At 48.1% G+C, this 17,623-nt stretch overlaps 1 protein-coding gene across 3 annotated transcripts in view; it reads right to left on the bottom strand.

Annotated features, from left to right (window-relative positions):
• The window catches only part of kdrl (kinase insert domain receptor like), a 61,600-nt gene extending 51,930 nt beyond the window's left edge, over positions 1-9,670 (bottom strand). For all 3 annotated transcript variants that reach the window (XM_088925718.1, XM_088925719.1, XM_088925720.1), the window contains exon 1: positions 8,838-9,670. In XM_088925718.1, coding sequence (XP_088781844.1) covers positions 8,838-8,901 — 64 coding nt within the window. In that variant the 5' untranslated portion in view covers positions 8,902-9,670. The remainder of the gene's footprint in view (positions 1-8,837) is intronic.
• Between the last annotated feature and the right edge of the window lie 7,953 nt (positions 9,671-17,623).

Genomic DNA, 17,623 nt, shown 5'->3' with positions numbered 1-17,623 from the left:
GGTCAATCCTAAATTAATGCTCAGAGGCTCGGAGCAGGTGCGGATATCAGGTGCAGTGGCTGCCCCCCTCCACATCCCTCCTGGGACGCAGGTTCACCCCCCCCACCACCACCACCTAGTACTTCCATAACACAGGGGCACTGCCTCTGACATCACAGAGAGGACCTCGGCCTCCTCCCGCTTGCCCTGCTGCTTTCCAGACAAGATCCTCTGGAGCAGGGGAAAACCGACAGCAGCCCACTTTTTTCCTCCACCTCTGCGGATCTCAGAGATCCCAGGCTCCCCTGAGCAGATGTGCGTGCATTCCGAGAGCGAATTCCCAAAACTGTGCTTGCTGTTGAGTTAGAGGAGGCACAGATCTGCTTTCCATTAGGGGCTGCTGAACGAAAGACCAGCAGAACGACGGAGTTTGCAGGAGCCCTTGTGGCAGTTGTGAAACCTGATTTCAATAATAGTACATGCAGTCCCATTCATAACTCCCAATAGCCATATTATATCATTGATCTAATGATATAATATGGTTTTCAAAAAAGGGGAAAATATTCATTATACCACACTGAGAGCTATAACATCTTATTCCCTCAAATACTTTTTTTTTATTCCAGGACTGAGAAATGTAGTATGTAGTTTAGATCACCAACATAAACATTCAATTTAACCACAGGTCACTTAGAAAAAAAACCCGACGTGTGTATACGGATGTCATTGCTTAAAGCAGGTTGGAGAACTGGCGGTTCCACTCAGTATTAGAAAAGTTTATTTAAATTGGGATGTACTATTTTAGGAACTGCTTGATTCTCCCTTTTCAAACAAGGAAGAGGAGAAGATTGGTTCAGCGCCAGTATGTCAACACTGCTTCATGAGAGCACTGCTCTGCAGATCAAGACTTGTGGCCTGAAATAGGACTGTTTGGCTTTTGCTGTTGATACACTAACGCGATGAGTAATTATAGGTGATACCGAGCAGTAGGTCCCTTGCAAATGTACTGCAGAAGCCTCTCTCTGCCCGCCCGAGGAAATCCCATGTCACAACCCCAAGCGTAGTTGGAATAATTTACGGAATTCCCTTATCAGCATGTTGGTACAGGACTCGCAGTGCTTCCCGTCTCTGGAGCATTCCCAGCGAGCACGCCACAGGCCTTGGCATGATGGATGAAGCAGCCTTCGGAGTGGAGAAAGAGGGGTTTTGTGTCCTCAAGGTAACAGTAACAATAAATACACACTGCTAGGTGACCTTTCTAAGTTCAGAACAAAAGGGCCCAAAATAAGCTGGAACACTCTGAAGTGAAAAAAAGTGAAGAAAACAAGACTCCAGAAGCACACGGAGAACTGCAGGACAAAATGACAACTCCATTCGCACTTCTTTTCCGTTCGGGTCTCTGCAGTTTGAGATGTGGTTCGCAGACGTTTTTTTTTCTGAAACATGGAGGGTGCTGCAGGAATGCTGCGCTGCGCAGTTCACCTTCGACAGAGGTTTTGCAAAAATCAGATCAAGGGTTTGATCAGCGTTAAAACCATTAAGACGGATTTTGGCCTCATGATGTTGGCCCAGCCCCGGAAGAAAATTCAGAAAATGATTGCAAAGCAAGTTGGCGCAGCGTCTGAACAAGGGGCTCACGTGGATGGTTCTAATGGGCTCCCAATCTGCGTTTGTGGGGTAACCTGCTCCAGAAGTATTTCTCGGAAGATTGTTTGTACGGCAAGAGATTCAACCCAGACACAGACAGAAGAGACGCAACGTTTTCTTTGTGCAATTCTGCTGTCACCCAGAAGAGAAACAAACACCTGCTGGAACAGAGCACGATAACGCCTCGCAACTGTGCTCGCTCCTGTCATGCAGCTTGCCTTCTCGTTTCACAGCCCTGGGAGCGCTCTGCCAACAGCAGGGTTAAGACAACACTGCTGAGGAAAGATTTACTAGAGTGCAGATTACTCTTCTGAGATGTGAAAACATACCGTGCTCCCACACAGAAATTCATCACACCCAGAGCTGAGGCCTCGGGGGGGCTGTACAAAATTTAACCTGCTATTAAAATGCAGCCCTTTATTGAAAAGAAGCACAGAAAGAGACTTTTTCAAAGAAGAGTCACACTGGCTACATCAGCACAGAGGGCTTCGTTTATAAACACACATCTGTCTGTGAAATTCTGCACACCTGAAGGCTGAAACACTACTGCATACAGAAACTATGTAATGATAAGGTAATTACCGTGTTATTACACAACACCGGTCAGCAGGAATTGAGCAGTTGCTGAAGAACATGAAGGTGACGAAGGAGAGCTGGCCACTCAACCCATCTAGCCTATTTGACAGCAAGCAGCTAATTGATCAGATCGCATCCAATTCTTAAAGGAAGAATGGATATCTGCTTCAACGAACATGACTGGGTAGCTTATTCCACTCCCCTTCAACCCTTTGTGTAAAGTGCCTCCTGTTCTCAGTTTTAATGTGCTTCTATCAGGCTTCCACTTGTGTTCCCTGGTCTGTGACTCCCTGTTTATCATTCCCTAGACAAGAACCTGGCTAATGTCTTCTATAAAATATGTTACCATGATAAAAACAGTAAAGTTCAGTCAGATCACATAAAGGCATTATTAGTTAACTGGCTGGATGCCTTTTTCAAAGCATCTTACTTGTATACAACCATGCATTTAACTGGAGCAATCTGAGTGAGCAGCTTGCTCAAGGGCACAACACCTGTGCCCTTCATGGGATCTGAACCTGCAATTTGCAAGTTCTGAGCCCAGAGCCACTCACGGCTGCAATGAATATCTTGTGACCCACGACTGGGTCATCCTTATAAGACACGACTTTTTTGCAAGGCTATGTTTTCATTAAATCTCCTTTAGCATTTTAAATCGACCCCTGTTTTGCTTTAATACTGGATATAATCCACGTCAGATGAAGGAAAGACGGGCGAACTCCAGTATGAGGTCTGGACGTATTTCATCACAGAAAAACTCCCGGCTGGCCTGATCTGGCAATTTTCCCTTGGAGAAATAACCTGTCTTTTTCATTGCACATTAGAAAGAAGGATAAAGGAACCATGCTTTTGCAGCTTTTGCATTCTTTTCAGAATATCTTAAATACAGTAGAAAGTACTGTTGGCACTGAAAACAGGTGATTTCACACTGTCGGTGCAGTGCAAAGCTGGACACCTTGTCACCTACTGCATCCTCACGGTACGCAGGACAAAACACACTGCAATATCCACCTGGGAAAAGTCAAGTTGTGCTTATCTAGTTGTGTAAGCTTTCACAACAACAGGAGTTGTACACTGCTTTATCGTTCTTCAGCTATAAGAAGCAACTTCAAACTCTGAGTGCTCACTGACTAGTGAGTTATTTTCTCACCATCTGTACAAAGTGTAAGATCAGACCTTACTGCCAGAGAAAACCCTTCTGGACTGACAACATACTGTACTTTAATCACAGCTTTAGGCTCTAGTGACTGCTGGCAGAATTCAGAAAGTGACTTGTTTACTGTGATAATCCCTGTCAAGAAGACATTACAGAACAGAATTTCTGGCTACAATAAATAACGTTGGCATTACATGACTACGGACAAATATGCTGCATTAAAGTCAAACTACCCTACTTCTCTCTGGGAGAACACGCTCTGTTCCTGGACTGGACTGGATTCAGTGAACTTGGATCAGCAGAAGGACCTGTAGCGCTTCTCCTCACTGGGGTGTCGGCATTCATAGCATACTTTACCACTGTCTCACTCTCCGACTTGTGTGAATCGCTTAGCCTTTTGTGCTGGCCTTGGGAATATTTTGGTCCCCTCCTTTCAGTGCGGCTCAGACTGGTTCGATGTGTTCTAACCTTTCGGGACTCCTTGCATCTGTCTAAACATCTCCCCCTGAGCTCCGGCTTCAGGAGGGCGTCTTCCTGCCCTCATCCTCTTGCAGCGCGGGGAGGGCGAGAGGGCAGATCAGCTTCCCACCCACGTGATGCCATCGGAGATAAGAACTTCAGGAGCACGACAAAAGGAGTCTTGGTTCAGGTGCAGGCGTACCTCCCAGTGCCTGTGGCCTGGATTGTTGACTATGATGTCCAAGGTGACTCAGATTTTTAAGTCCCTCACAGATAAGATTTATTGCTTTTTCATGATGGACTTCCAGGTTCATAAGCCTCTTCAAGGCCTGAGGCCAATCCGTCCCTCCTGATACGGGCAGCTACAATCCAGAAGCACAGGACGCAATGTGGCAGCAGGTCTGTCCATTTTCTCTCAAATGCTTCAGGTCACAGGATAATAAGGAGGAAACTTTGGATTTTTGTGGTACTTTGATCACAGCTGAAACCCAAGAACAAATGGACGCTCAAGAGATCTGCTTTCGGTTTGCAGATGTGGTTTTGGAAAATATGTCTTTGCTTCTTCGCTGGCTGAGTTTGAGTCTGACGCCAGACACAGATTGTTTTAGTGTGAATCAGCGGTTCCTGTTACAGGCCCAGTAGATGTTAGCTATGCATTCTTCCTGTTGTAGGAAGAACGGTTTTGTTGTCCAAATGTCTCACCTGATTTGATGTTAATGTCGAACCCACAGCAGTTATGACTGCTTTATAACCTCTTTCTGTTTCGATCGTGCCAACACCAATACCTGTTGCACAATGCCAACCGCAACAGCGTGCATCGCAACGGAGCATGAAGCAGGACCTGAGCGAATTCCTGCAAAATCACAGGTGCTCACATTTTTCTGTTAAGTGAAGCGAACCACTGGTGCACACACACGGTTTTTGCTTTCTGGGCAAACTCTCCTTCAGCCGAAAACAACAGCAAGCACCCTTCAGAAAAATAAAAGCTTTTGGGCCTCGGAGTCGTGTCTGAAGCAACGAGAAATGTGCTCATAACAAAGTCATTTGAGCTTTATCTGTTAGGGGGTCGTTGCCTTACCTCTCTGCCTGGGGAGATGAAGGAAGACGTGGTAAAGTAATGAGGCAAAATTACACGTGTATTGCTGATATTTAAGCAGCTGTGACTGGAGTAAAAGGGAGTTAGGAGAGATTATTGACCCCTTCAAGGCACTAATGAATCCAAGCTGAATTTCAGGGCCCATTAATCACAAACTGACTGGTAACCTTTTGTAAATCCTAGTGTGTTAGAGTTTGCACATTTTTTGTCTGTGAAAATATCACCTGTGTTTACAATTATTACAGGTTTAATTAACGTGTGTTTTTTAGCTTTGCACCTTGTAATTTTTTTACAAGGTGGGTACGTGTGTGTGTGTGTGAAAGAAGTGAGAAAGCAGTGAAATAGATTCAGGGCAGCCTCTGCGTGGCTGTTTGCCCACAGCCCTATAACCATGGCAATGCTATATTTGTCCATGTGTCTCAGGACGCCCGGTCACCCGGTGGGGTTTTCTGTCATGAGAACAGCATCACTTGGGCTCCTGCTGGGCTCCAGGGCCTGAACCACTGCAAAACCCAGAGGCTCACCTCCCTGCAGGAAAGGGGGTGGACAGCGTGTTTCATGGAAATGTTCTCTGGGGCATCAATGGACTCTTCAGACCTCTGCCAGCTCTTGGGCTCGATGCTCATGGTCTTGGGCGGGAGAACCAGCGTGCAGACGCCCGTGTGCTAACGGGGAGCCACTGGTCTGCATGCGCCCCAAAAAACAGCAAGCTGAGACGCCCAGCCTCTAGAAACTCTAAAGCAACGAGACCACTCATCTGGGGGCTCCTTGGCCTTTGATTCTGACGTGCTGTGTGCGGCGCGGAGGGGGGGAAACACACATTGGGTTTTCATGTCACTTGCTTCATCCAGGCGCGTTTCTTTCTCCTTCCCCGCCAGCCCAGGGCCCGGGCAGCGGCGAACGGCTGCAGCGGGCGGGCGGCTGAACCGGGTGGAAACAGGATTGCTTCTCCTCCCGGCCGCCGGCGCAAGACGCGCGACGCAACAGCGCAAGCAGTCGGGGCTCGGCCGGGCGCAAGGAGTCCAGGGCCGGGATCTTTGCTCAGGTAGCGGGTCACACTTCCTTGACCTCTGCAAACAAGAACAATTCCAGACCGCCTCCTGCCTCTCCGTGCACTTCCTCCCTGTGCCTTTCCCACGCTCGCCCACAACAGAGGAACATCGAAGGAAATCTACTTGGAAACGCCATAGACAAAGCAAGACGACTGAAAATAGCGGTGGAGGGGGGCCTCGCTGCGCTTCCTCTGTGTGGAGCCAGCCCTGCCTGCGCCTGACGGAGGGAGAGAGAGAGAGAGGGAGGGAAGGGGGGGGGGGAGCCACGCCGCATCGCTCTGGTCCGCGCGGGACAGCGCACCGCGCGGCCAAGAGCCCGTGGTGTCCAGGCTCCCGCAGGGACCACAGGTGCGGCCCCCACCAACTGGAAACAATGGTTTCTCCCGTCTTGGAAAGAAAAACAATAGGTCTCGCCTCTTACTGTTCTAGAAACACCAGCCCGGTATGGAAAATTAATTCATAGTATATTGCTGCTACGGCTACCTGTGGGTTTTAGGATTTCCATAATGGGTGGTTAATGTGATTTTATGTTTTTTTTTTCTCCCAGATAACCTAAAAAAGAGCCGTTAAAAGATTAAAGGGGAATGTGTAGTTTATTCTGGCGAAGGTTTCCAGGTTAAAACCGCCGTGTCTGATGTTCATCTGAGAGCCGGCTGACAGAGCTCTCTCGCTCTTTTCCCGGAGGTCCCTGAAAAAAAAAAAAACCCAACCCTTCGAGATTCTGTGTTCCCGCTGTTTCCAACGCCAGCCCGAAACGGAGACTGACAAGAAGACACTTCCAAGGCGGTGAAGTACGCAGAGTGAGCTCGCCAGCCGCCGGGGGCCGTGGCGTGGCTGTGCGCGCTGACACCCACCGGACAGAGCAGCGCTCAGCCCGAGTCACGCAACGTCGGACAGTGAGGATCACCGGCATCGAACTTGAAACCAACGTTTGATTTCCAATGACAGATCGCAAATGTGCTCTTAGCTTTTTTTTTTGTCAGGAAGGGAAGAATCGTGAAATGAAACAACCTGCATTCGCCGCACCCTCATGTGAGCAACCCCCCCCCCCCGTCTCACACTGACGGACCAGAGGAGGCTAACAAGGATCTGACGCCAGTAGCCACAATCCCCGAAGTCCGCGCAGCATACCTCTTCAGAATAAACACGAGCCACGGGACAGAGGAGGAAACCACGTAGCAGCGCTCTTAAAACTCAGAAAAGGAAGCACGTTTTTACACAAAGAGTGGTGGGAGTGTGGAACACGCTACCCAGCCATGCAGTTGAAGCCGTTAGCCTGGGTTCTTTCAAGACGCAGCATCCAGGTTGGGGTACCTGGATGAGATAGCGACGGCCTTCTCTCGTTTGTAACGCTTTATGTGTATAAAAAGTGGAAGAACACTCCACCTACTGGACACAATATGTACTTCCTTAGTAACAAGAGCTACCTAAGGGAGCGAGGTGCGCGCTGAATCGTGCGTTTATAGGCAAGATGTTGCTCTGGTTCAGTCTCTACGAAATTTTGTCAATGGATTCGAAAAAGTCTTTGGACCAGCACGTATCCCCTCAATCCAATTATAATTAAGTACATTTTCAAAGATACACTATAACCGCGGGGAGCAACAGTGCATTGTAAAACACATAAAAAACGAATCCTTCAACTTAGACCTCTTTCCAGGGCACATCCGCAGGTTGTTAATCATAGAGCAAATTAGTTTGAGCTGTGCAGCTCAGCGCTATCATTGTCACCTAAAGGCGCTATTCTACCCCTACCACTGGCTCACTCTGATGTTTTTTTGTAAGTTGTATGGTATTTAACTTGTTGCTGTTGCTGTTCTGTGTTTATGTTTTTGGCGATTCCTTCGATGTCTTTGTATTGGAGCACACATGCAAATAAGCATTTAATTGCACTTGTGCATAGGACAATAAACTGAACTGAACCATTGGTTAATAAACTGAACTGAACCACTGGTTAATAAACTGAACTGAGCCATTGATTAATAAACTGAACCGAGCCATTGATTAATAAACTGAACTGAACCACTGGTTAATAAACTGAACTGAGCCATTGATTAATAAACTGAACCGAGCCATTGATTAATAAACTGAACTGAACCACTGGTTAATAAACTGAACTGAGCCATTGATTAATAAACTGAACCGAGCCATTGATTAATAAACTGAACTGAACCACTGGTTAATAAACTGAACTGAGCCATTGATTAATAAACTGAACCAACCATTGATTAATAAACTGAACTGAACCACTGGTTAATAAACTGAACTGAGCCATTGATTAATAAACTGAACCGAGCCATTGATTAATAAACTGAACTGAACCACTGGTTAATAAACTGAACTGAGCCATTGATTAATAAACTGAACCGAACCACTGGTTAATAAACTGAACTGAGCCATTGATTAATAAACTGAACTGAACCACTGGTTAATAAACTGAACTGAGCCATTGATTAATAAACTGAACTGAACCACTGGTTAATAAACTGAACTGAGCCATTGATTAATAAACTGAACCGAGCCATTGATTAATAAACTGAACTGAACCACTGGTTAATAAACTGAACTGAGCCATTGATTAATAAACTGAACCGAGCCATTGATTAATAAACTGAACTGAACCACTGGTTAATAAACTGAACTGAGCCATTGATTAATAAACTGAACTGAACCACTGGTTAATAAACTGAACTGAGCCACTGGTTAATAAACTGAACCGAACCACTGGTTTGTGCGCGATATTGTAGAGCGCGGATCCGAAGCGCTCGCGCGTCAGCGCCTCGCGTTGGTCCAGCGGGCAGGTACGCGCGCGCGGTGGCTCGCGCCCCGAGGACAGCACCGCCGCGAGCCCGGTTGTGTACACAGACGGACTTACCGCTCACGCACGTGAAGCCCAGCAGCAGGGCGAAGGTCAGCGCAGCGCAGACCTCCCAGCTCATCCTCCCGCCGGGCTGAGCGCCGCTGTCGTCGAAGGATTCCCTCAGCGCCTTGCCTCAGATGCTCCACAATATGATGCGCACAGCGGCTGGATGCCAGTGACAAGATCTGAAGTCTTCGCTTCGTTCTTAATCCAAAAGGTGAGATAAAAATGCACCGTTCTTATCCTTCAACGTAGAGCGCTCGGAAGGCTGCGCTCAGGAAATCCTCGCCTGTCCGCGAATAGCTCTCAGATTTCCCCCGAAAAGTTTCTTTATTCGTCAGGGCAGCCCCATAACAGCGTGACGGTGCGGCGCCGCGCGGAGCCCTCGCGTGGGCAGCCGCGCTGTGGCTCGGGGTCGCGCGGGGGCAGGTGCCGCGCTCTCGCCCTCTCGGGTGCAGCGCGTACTGGAGAGCTCCCGAAGAAAAGTGTTTTATCCTAAAAATGTCGTTTACGGGCAGAGCGGTGTGGCAACAGCAGCTGGATTCTTAGAACAAAGTTAGATTGCACCCGGCGAGCCAAGGGCACGGGGTGTTCTAAGAATCTGTTTCTCTCTGCCCCAGCAAAAAGGCGGATGCGAAACTGCCCTCTTTTGATAAGATCCCACGACAAGCGCCTCGCTCCGAGACACACGCTTATTCTACGAGTCCCCTTCGCTTCCCAGAGAAAGGAGGCAGGAAAGTGAAGCAACAGTCCGCGCAGTACAGATTTACATAGTCCACACGCACATCTCTTCGATGGGGTCTCCCTCTTCGGGTTTTGGGAGCTGTGGGCTGTTTGTTCAGGACGGAGCCCTTTATAGTCAAAAACAGAGGAAGGAGGGGAACGTCACTAGAGCTGGAGGGGCGATCGGCGCCACTATGACATAACACCGCTCGCTGTGGCTGAGCACTGCTGTTCCTGCCCCCCCGTTCGTCTCGCCGCACGGAGGACAGACGCGTCCAGCCGCACACGCGCTTCAAGCACCAGGTGTCTGGTTTTTCTCGGAAAAAAAAAGCAATTTCTTCTCCTCTTGCCTCCCCCCCCCCAGCACACATACAGTATGAGCCAGCCAGACCCCTCTTGTCTGAACGTGAAGGGTACCATTGAAAAGACCAATAAAATAAAATAAAACAGGGAGAGAGAAAAGCGCTCTGTCTGGAGCTCGCGCCAGCCCCCTCCGCCGCGCGCGCCGGCGGCGCAGGTGAGAGCGAGCCCCGCCAGGACCCCCCACCCGAACCCCGGCTCTCGCTTACACGCGTCGCGGAGACCCCTTCTGCTGTCTCGGAGAGCGTGACTCCCCCACTAAGACGAGACATCATCGCTGTGAGGAAACAAAACTCACGACCCAGAACGACTTAGGGCATTCTGAAGAGCCGTTCAACCCTCTTCGCGAGATCAGCTGTCGTGGTTTCTTTATTGTGTGTATTTCTCTAAAAACACCTCTCGGCGTGACGCGTGCCAGAGGGGTGATGCAGAAACCCGAAGGCAGGCGTTTGCGGACGTTTTCGTCGTGGGCTGCGACGGGTCTGCAATACTTCGCCACGCTGTAGACATGCCCGTCCCTGCGAGTTCAAGGGATCTGCCTTCCATACGGACACTTTAGTCCCTTCATTTCTTCATAAGAGGAAAAAATGTTGGAAACAGACCCGCAGGCTGAAAGCAGCTATTCTTGAAAATCTCCTATTATTCATTCGCTCACACAAACGGTTAGGGATCTGACATTCGCCTCCCACCTCTTATTCCAAAACGGTAAGGTGAGAGTCGGGGATTAATTTAGACCAAAGCCCCCCCTTTTTTTTTCTTTTACAAAAAGGATCTCCTGCTTTTGGAAGCTCAAAACCTCCGAACATCTCCGGAGGAGATCTGAAAGGCCGCTTTGCTAAATTTTCACACTAAGCAAATAAACAAACAACGGCGAGATCTGAAAGAAGAAGACATTTTTGTATCCAAATATCTAAAATAAATATTTGCGGGCTTTATTTTTACCTGTGGAAACAGGATGCGCGGCTTTTTATATCACTGTAAATAAACGCTCCGCATCCCCTCGGCCCGAACTACGCCCCTGCGGCGTGGAAGCTAAACCGGCTGTTTACCTTGATGATTACAAATGGGTTTAGCAGCAGGACAGCGTGGTGCCAGGTAGGACATCCTCTGTATCTGAACATCCTGCTGCTATTTCCCCTGCCCACAAGACGAAGACGTGACCGATTTTATTAATGGGAGGGCTACTGGTTCCCAGCATCGCATTGTGCCGGACGGCGCTGATAAGTCTCTCGCAGAGATTACTCGCGTAACAAAAACACTTCCTTCCCCGGAGTGTGCTCTGCACGGTGGGAGAGCGGCGATACAGCCCTGTGGGAACTCGGGGAAAACCGAAGATAAGGAACGTGGGAATGACGGCTCCTCTTCTCGAGTGGGGGGGTTCAGCTGCCTCCACCCTGACAGGGACCCCAGGACTTGACCCACCCAGGGCCCCAGCGCCGCAAGTCGGCAATACTAACCGCTGCGCCACGGTACCGCCCAGCTTGAACAGCGCGTCGGTGTGAAATAGCTGCAGATTGTGCATAGCAGGCTGTGGTTAGAATTCAGCACGGCCCCCGACACATGCTAGAGCACAGGACTGCTCATAGGAGTATCGTTTAAAGACCAGCTGGAATTTACTGAGCGAGTCTATACTGTACATCACTAAGCTGCGCAAGTGTATTCACGCAATGTACGTCTCACCTGTTTCTGTACTTTAAATAAAAACAAAAACAGCTGAGAGATCAATAGTGTTATCAATTCAAGAATTGTAACTAATGGAGAGCTGAGATGGAGTACCCCCCCAGAGACACAGGGATATTCCAGGCCTGTGAATGGGAAACTGGAGACTCCCGTGGGAAGACAAAGCCAGGGGAATTGTCTTCCCTTTTTTATATCTTGTATCCTCAGAGACCTCTCTTGCAACAACAGGGGACGAGAGAGAAGGACCTCTAACAGGAACTGAAGTGTAAAGTGCAACTCCCGAATAAACACACAGCTACTGAGCTTCCGGAACGACCAAAGACAGGAGCATGTCTTTAAGCAGGACATATTGGAACGCCGTTCACTGTCTCAGGTTAACAATTTACGGCAGCATGCAAATCATTTCAGATCTGATTTACAGCATAAACTGTGTCCTCCTCAGATGCTGTCGATCTGATCTGTGCATGGCAAGCATAATCTCGAACGCTTCATTTGAGAGAGATTTTCATTCCAATCCAAGATGTAACTCCAGAATGGGAAACATTACACAGGGTGCAAAAATAAGAGCACGGAAGGGATATTGTATCCCTTATATCTTAGTCCCTAAGATTTAAACTGGCACTTCCTTGATTTCGGATAAGAGCCAGCAGATAACTTAGATACTCTGAAAAAACTGAGCACTCAGACTTACACCAATCATTGTGTGTACATTCTTTCACCAGCTTAAACGATAAAGTTTCAGTTATGATTACCACTTATATGACCTCAACTGATTTTTTTTATCATTAAATCTTGTTTCTAAAAACACAAAATAAATGGGTTTGTTGAAAGTGAACACTCTGAAATGTTCTCCATGTGCAGCTCAACCATGTCACAAACACTATCCTCTATACTGAACGACAACAATCACAGAGCTTGTCTGATGTATAGCATCTTTTAGAAACTTCTATAGGTACCCAGATCAGTGAAAGAGGAAAAAGATGCTAGTTATTCAAGGAGTAACTTTGCTGAATTAATTTGGATCAACACTGTCAAAAAGGTCAGTCTAAGAAATACATCTGGAAATGCTTTGAATATAATGCCAACATTACATGCAATAGTAAATGCAATGTATATAAGAAATATATACAGTTTTTGGGGGGCTATATGTGTTCCTGTCAAACTCTCAACACTCAAATTATTCAAAAGCACAGCCCAGCACAGGCATTGAACTGGGCCGAGTGATGAAAAGGGGGCAGTGTAGTAACGTGTCACCTCGAGAGACATTCATTATTCTCGGGTTTCAAGGTCAGCAGTTTTCGTGTAGAAACCCGGGAACACCATTTTCTCACAGAGTCTGGGCACATTTCTGAACAAAGCTGCGTGTCCCGAACTGCCCCAGGGGTGAGCTGAGAGAAATTAGACTCTCTAAAACAACAGCAATCATTCCGTCCATCCATTACCGGAAAGTTGTGATTCCCGGTGAGGGTGGCGAAAGTCTGGAGTCACTCCAGGAAGCACGGGGAGCGAGGCGGGAGCAGGCCCTGTTATCCCAGCCGGCACACAGAACGTGTCCCAGGACCACGGAGAGTGGGGACAGCAGCACTAACTGCCACCAACGGCAGTTATTGTTCTACACAAATGAGTAAGAATATTTAAAAACACGCATTCAAATTTTCAGTGCATTGATTTTCGTTTTTTTTTAGAAAAACAACATGATTAATTATGCTCCTGTTTCTCTTTGGGTTAAATTGCCCTTGGAGGGGTGTTTTCTTTCCGTGATTAGGTCCTCAGCTCCTTGCCAGTTCCCCTGGGACAGCGGTGATTGCAAGATAAGACTGAAAGGCGAACAATTGGCGGAAGCCGGGAGCTGAGAGGAATGAGCTTCAAGACGTTTTATTTTAGAAGCTGGGCTGCGAAATGCCATTGAGAGGCTCAAACAATTCTGCTCGCGCAGCTTGAAGCCCTTCCTTTAATCCGACCACGCAGCTCATGTGCACAAACGGCCTGCCCTGCAGGAGCGTAGCAGGGGCAGGACAGCCTGGCTGCAGGGAGTCCAGCAGACGCTGCCTCCCTGTCCGCGGGATATTCTTCGGTAGGGAGCAATGGGAGAAGTGAGCAGTTCTTGAAGGGCCATTACTTTGCTACTGTGCTTAAATGTACAGAAGCTGTTTCATAAACGAATACGATGGCAAGCAGTGATAGGTTTTTACTTTTCACTAAATAATTTCAAGCTTCTCTAAGAACAATAATAAGCTAAATGTTTACTCTCGAACAAAGCTTGTTTCACCAGTTTGCAAAGATTTTGGCATGCCTGCTGAATGTACGTATTATACACATTTCGGCCTTTGTTTAGAACACGAAACTAATTCGTTAGCGAAACACACAGATTCCTGAGGCCTTCTTGGGTTGACATATTTTGACAGTGTAATTCTTTTCCCATTAAACAAAACAAACCTACACAGAATAAGAAAAATTGAGGAAATTTAGTAATTCATTCCATGTGATGCATACTACCAGCATATATATATTCTTCTGTTTCCCACAAAGCTATCTGAGACTTATTAAAAATAGTCTCCTTCAAGCATTTTTGTAGAATCAAAGCCAGCCTTTTCACTTCTGTCATAAAAGAACGGTGCTAAAATTGTAGCAGAATGATGATCTCATTGGTTCACGGGCTTTTCAGTGTAACCTGTTGGAAACCAGGTAACACACAACCTCGGCCGTCTGCAACAGCTTCAGTGCCTACGGCCAAGGAGCACAACTAAACTGAGAGCAATGCCCAAAAAGACGAAGATGTGTTTTTCATTTCTAATGTTGTTTTAGTAGTCCCGAGAATCAATAAGTGGAAGTTATTAACTGAAGTTCGGGAAGGACAACAACGACAAGTCAATCTCACTCAGCTGCTCCTGATCACCATCATCACAGGAATTAGCTACTGTACATGAACGGAGCTCGAACACCCCCCATCCCATTCATCTCCAGCATCCCTCCTCCCCCCATCTCCACGCCACAGCTGCCCCTGGTCACTCCTCTCCGAATGGGGGCTCGAGCCTCTTCGTCCTGCAGCCCAGCAAGCTCATCCAGGCATTCCCAGCGCACCTACAGTAGCTCCTGCATGTGGCCGTCCCCTAGTGAAATCGGAGTACAGGCGTGATGGGAGCCGGTCTGCTCCACTGGGGCGACTCACCTGGCTGAGCGAACGGCAGCCTGCCCACGAGGGGGGCGCTGACAGGACCCCCCTCCCTCTTCTCCGCGAGGGACGAGCCAGGAGCTGCTGCAAGGAAGGGTGAGGCTGCGAGAGGGGAGAGAGAATGGGGCACACAGGCGGGAGGAGAGGGGTATTACTGTAGGTGTGGGCAGCCGGAAACGGGCAAGACCAGGGCTTGGCCTCCTCCCGAGCGTCGGTTCAAAACTACATCTGGTGTGAGAGTGTCTGAAGCTCCAGCGTGCAGCTAAGAAAAGGTTCAGTTTCATATAAGGAGGAGATGTGGAGGGGGGGTTCTTTTCTTCTGATACCTGCGAAGCCCAAAAGCCGAGATGTGTCACCGAGCACCAGCACACATGGCACCGCTGACCCCTGCGGTGTCACAGGCCTCGGGGACGATCACAGCGCCCCGGCGGCCAGCGAGATTGGGTCTGCCCTGGTCTTTGCCCCCCCCCCACCCCCGCCAAAGTGAAAATCGCACCCTTACCTCGCGGAGCAATACATCCACGTGCTGCAGTTCGTGTTGAAGTTGTAACAGCAAGCAAACACCTCTCAGCTGGAAACAAGGTCTGGACTCTTTCAACGACAATCTGTACATGCACTTAACGATACCGTGTATATAGTTAACTGTGCAATACAGGTACTCACACAGGGCCAGAGCCCAGATTGACACAAGGAATTACATTTGCAGACCGCGGGCGGGGGAGAACATCAAGTTTCCTGTCTCAGTTCACGTTGTATACGTCACCTGTCAGCACCCGTCCCCAACACTTCTCAGACATGAAACGTATTTACACGGCTTCATGTCGAAACAGCGATAGTTCATTTGTGTCCTTTACGTTCTCCCACAAGCGTACTGGATTTTATACAAATAGTTCGGGGAGGCATGCGATGCCACCATCATTTCCTCCGGTGTAAAAAAAAAAACACAACTGGCAAAATTAATGACTTCTGGTCGACAGACACGATAAATAGGCTGGGCCTCTGTCAATAATGTTCTAAACGGTCTAAAGCAGCTTTTCTCAGAAACAATTTCTTGCTCAACCAAAGAAAAGCAGCCGGAGCTCAGTGGAAGAGCTGACAGTACAGCGTTTTCATTTGCAGACGGCAGAGGAGAACAATGGGCTGCTTCAGCGCTGATGAGATGAATGAGGTTCGGCGTGCGCCAAATGTCAGCAAAAACATTTTCCATTCTGTAGGCTGCTGTCCTGTTACTTCCCCAGCCTGTGTGCCAGTTATCACCCATTTAAAAAAGGAAACACAGCACTGCTGGGGGCTTCTTAGAGTAGAACGGTTTGGTCTGAAATTCAGGACAGGGTGTGTGTGCTGTCACGGAGTTAGCTGAGTCTGACAAGTTACAACACTGCGGAGTTCTAATTCTATTCTAATATTATCTAATAAGAATTCTTTACATATATATAGTGCTTTTCTGGACACCCCACTCAAAGCGCTTTACAGGTCACGGGGATCCCCCTCACCCCCACCAGTGTGCAGCCCCACCTGGATGATGCTCCGGTCTGCTCCCCACACACCAGCTCTCAGTGGAGAGATGAGATCAATTCATCATTCCACAACCTCTCCACACAGGAGCCTTGCTGTGAAACTGTGAACGTGCACAATCACAGCAGTCAACTCATAAGTAATCTTAGCTCATTGGCTAACAATTATTCTGCTCGTCCTGTGGCTATTCAGGGGTGGAGCGGTGGCTCTGTGGCTCAGGATCTGCGCCTGTGGCTGGAAGGTTGCTGGTTCAAATCCACTGGCTGGCAGAGGAATCCTACTGTGTTGGGCCCCTGAGCAAGGCCCTTAACCCCAGCTGCTCCAGGGGTGCTGTATAAATGGCTGACCCTGTGCTCTGACCCCAAGCTTCTCTCCCTCTCTGTGAGTCTCATGGAGAGCAAGCTGGGGTCTTCTCTCCCTCTCTGTGTGTCTCATGGAGAGCAAGCTGGGGTCTTCTCTCCCTCTCTGTGTGTCTCATGGAGAGCAAGCTGGGGTCTTCTCTCCCTCTCTGTGTGTCTCATGGAGAGCAGGTTGGGGTCTTCTCTCCCTGTCTGTGTGTCTCATGGAGACCAGGTTGGGGTCTGTGAAAAAGACAAATTCCTAAGCTGTATATGGACAATAAAGTGATCTGATCCACTGATGGGCAGTAGGTCAAAGCCTATTTCCTCAGCAATGCCTTGTGAACAACAGACCTGTAGCTCCTCCAGTGACAGATGCTTTATACAAGCCAGTGACAATTATAGTCATATTTTCAACGGCGCTTTTATCGATCTAATTCACGCGACTCGAAACACGGATTGGACCGAAAAGACTTTGATGTGGGATCTTGGGGAGTTTGTCAAACTCTGGGATTTAGCCAGAACAGATAACACGGGATCGAGCTCCCCCTAGCGGCGACTTGCATACAGACGGTATCTACGGGATAATATACTGGCAACAGCAATAATAATAATAATACAAGTAATAGGTTTATTCCACGGTGAAACAAGAAGAAAGAAAACACACCTTTTCGGCCGTGGAGCCTTCTTCAGGTGTGAATAAACCTGTTACTTGTTCCTTTGCAGCCTACGCATGCTGACGCAGCTCCCTACCTGAAATAATAATAATAATAATAATACGTGTATAACCTTAGATAATTTCTAACATATAATTTTAAAATTATAATTAAGATATAAGCTTTTCCTAATCAGTGGAATTTCGGACCAATATTTATGGAAGCCCATTTTTAGCATTTAAACTTTAAAGTGAAATAGACAGTTTATTTTGACACTGGAAGGCGACGATTAAGCGCTTTAAGAGCCCCGAGGGAACGGAGCTCCAGGCGCGCGCGCCGACAGGCTCGAGGCCCGGC

This window comes from Atractosteus spatula, chromosome 9 (assembly GCF_055471065.1).
Source record: "Atractosteus spatula isolate fAtrSpa1 chromosome 9, fAtrSpa1.hap1, whole genome shotgun sequence".
NCBI lineage: Eukaryota > Metazoa > Chordata > Actinopteri > Semionotiformes > Lepisosteidae > Atractosteus > Atractosteus spatula.
Note: the sequence above shows the minus strand (reverse complement) of the source record. Positions and strands in the feature narration are given on the sequence as shown.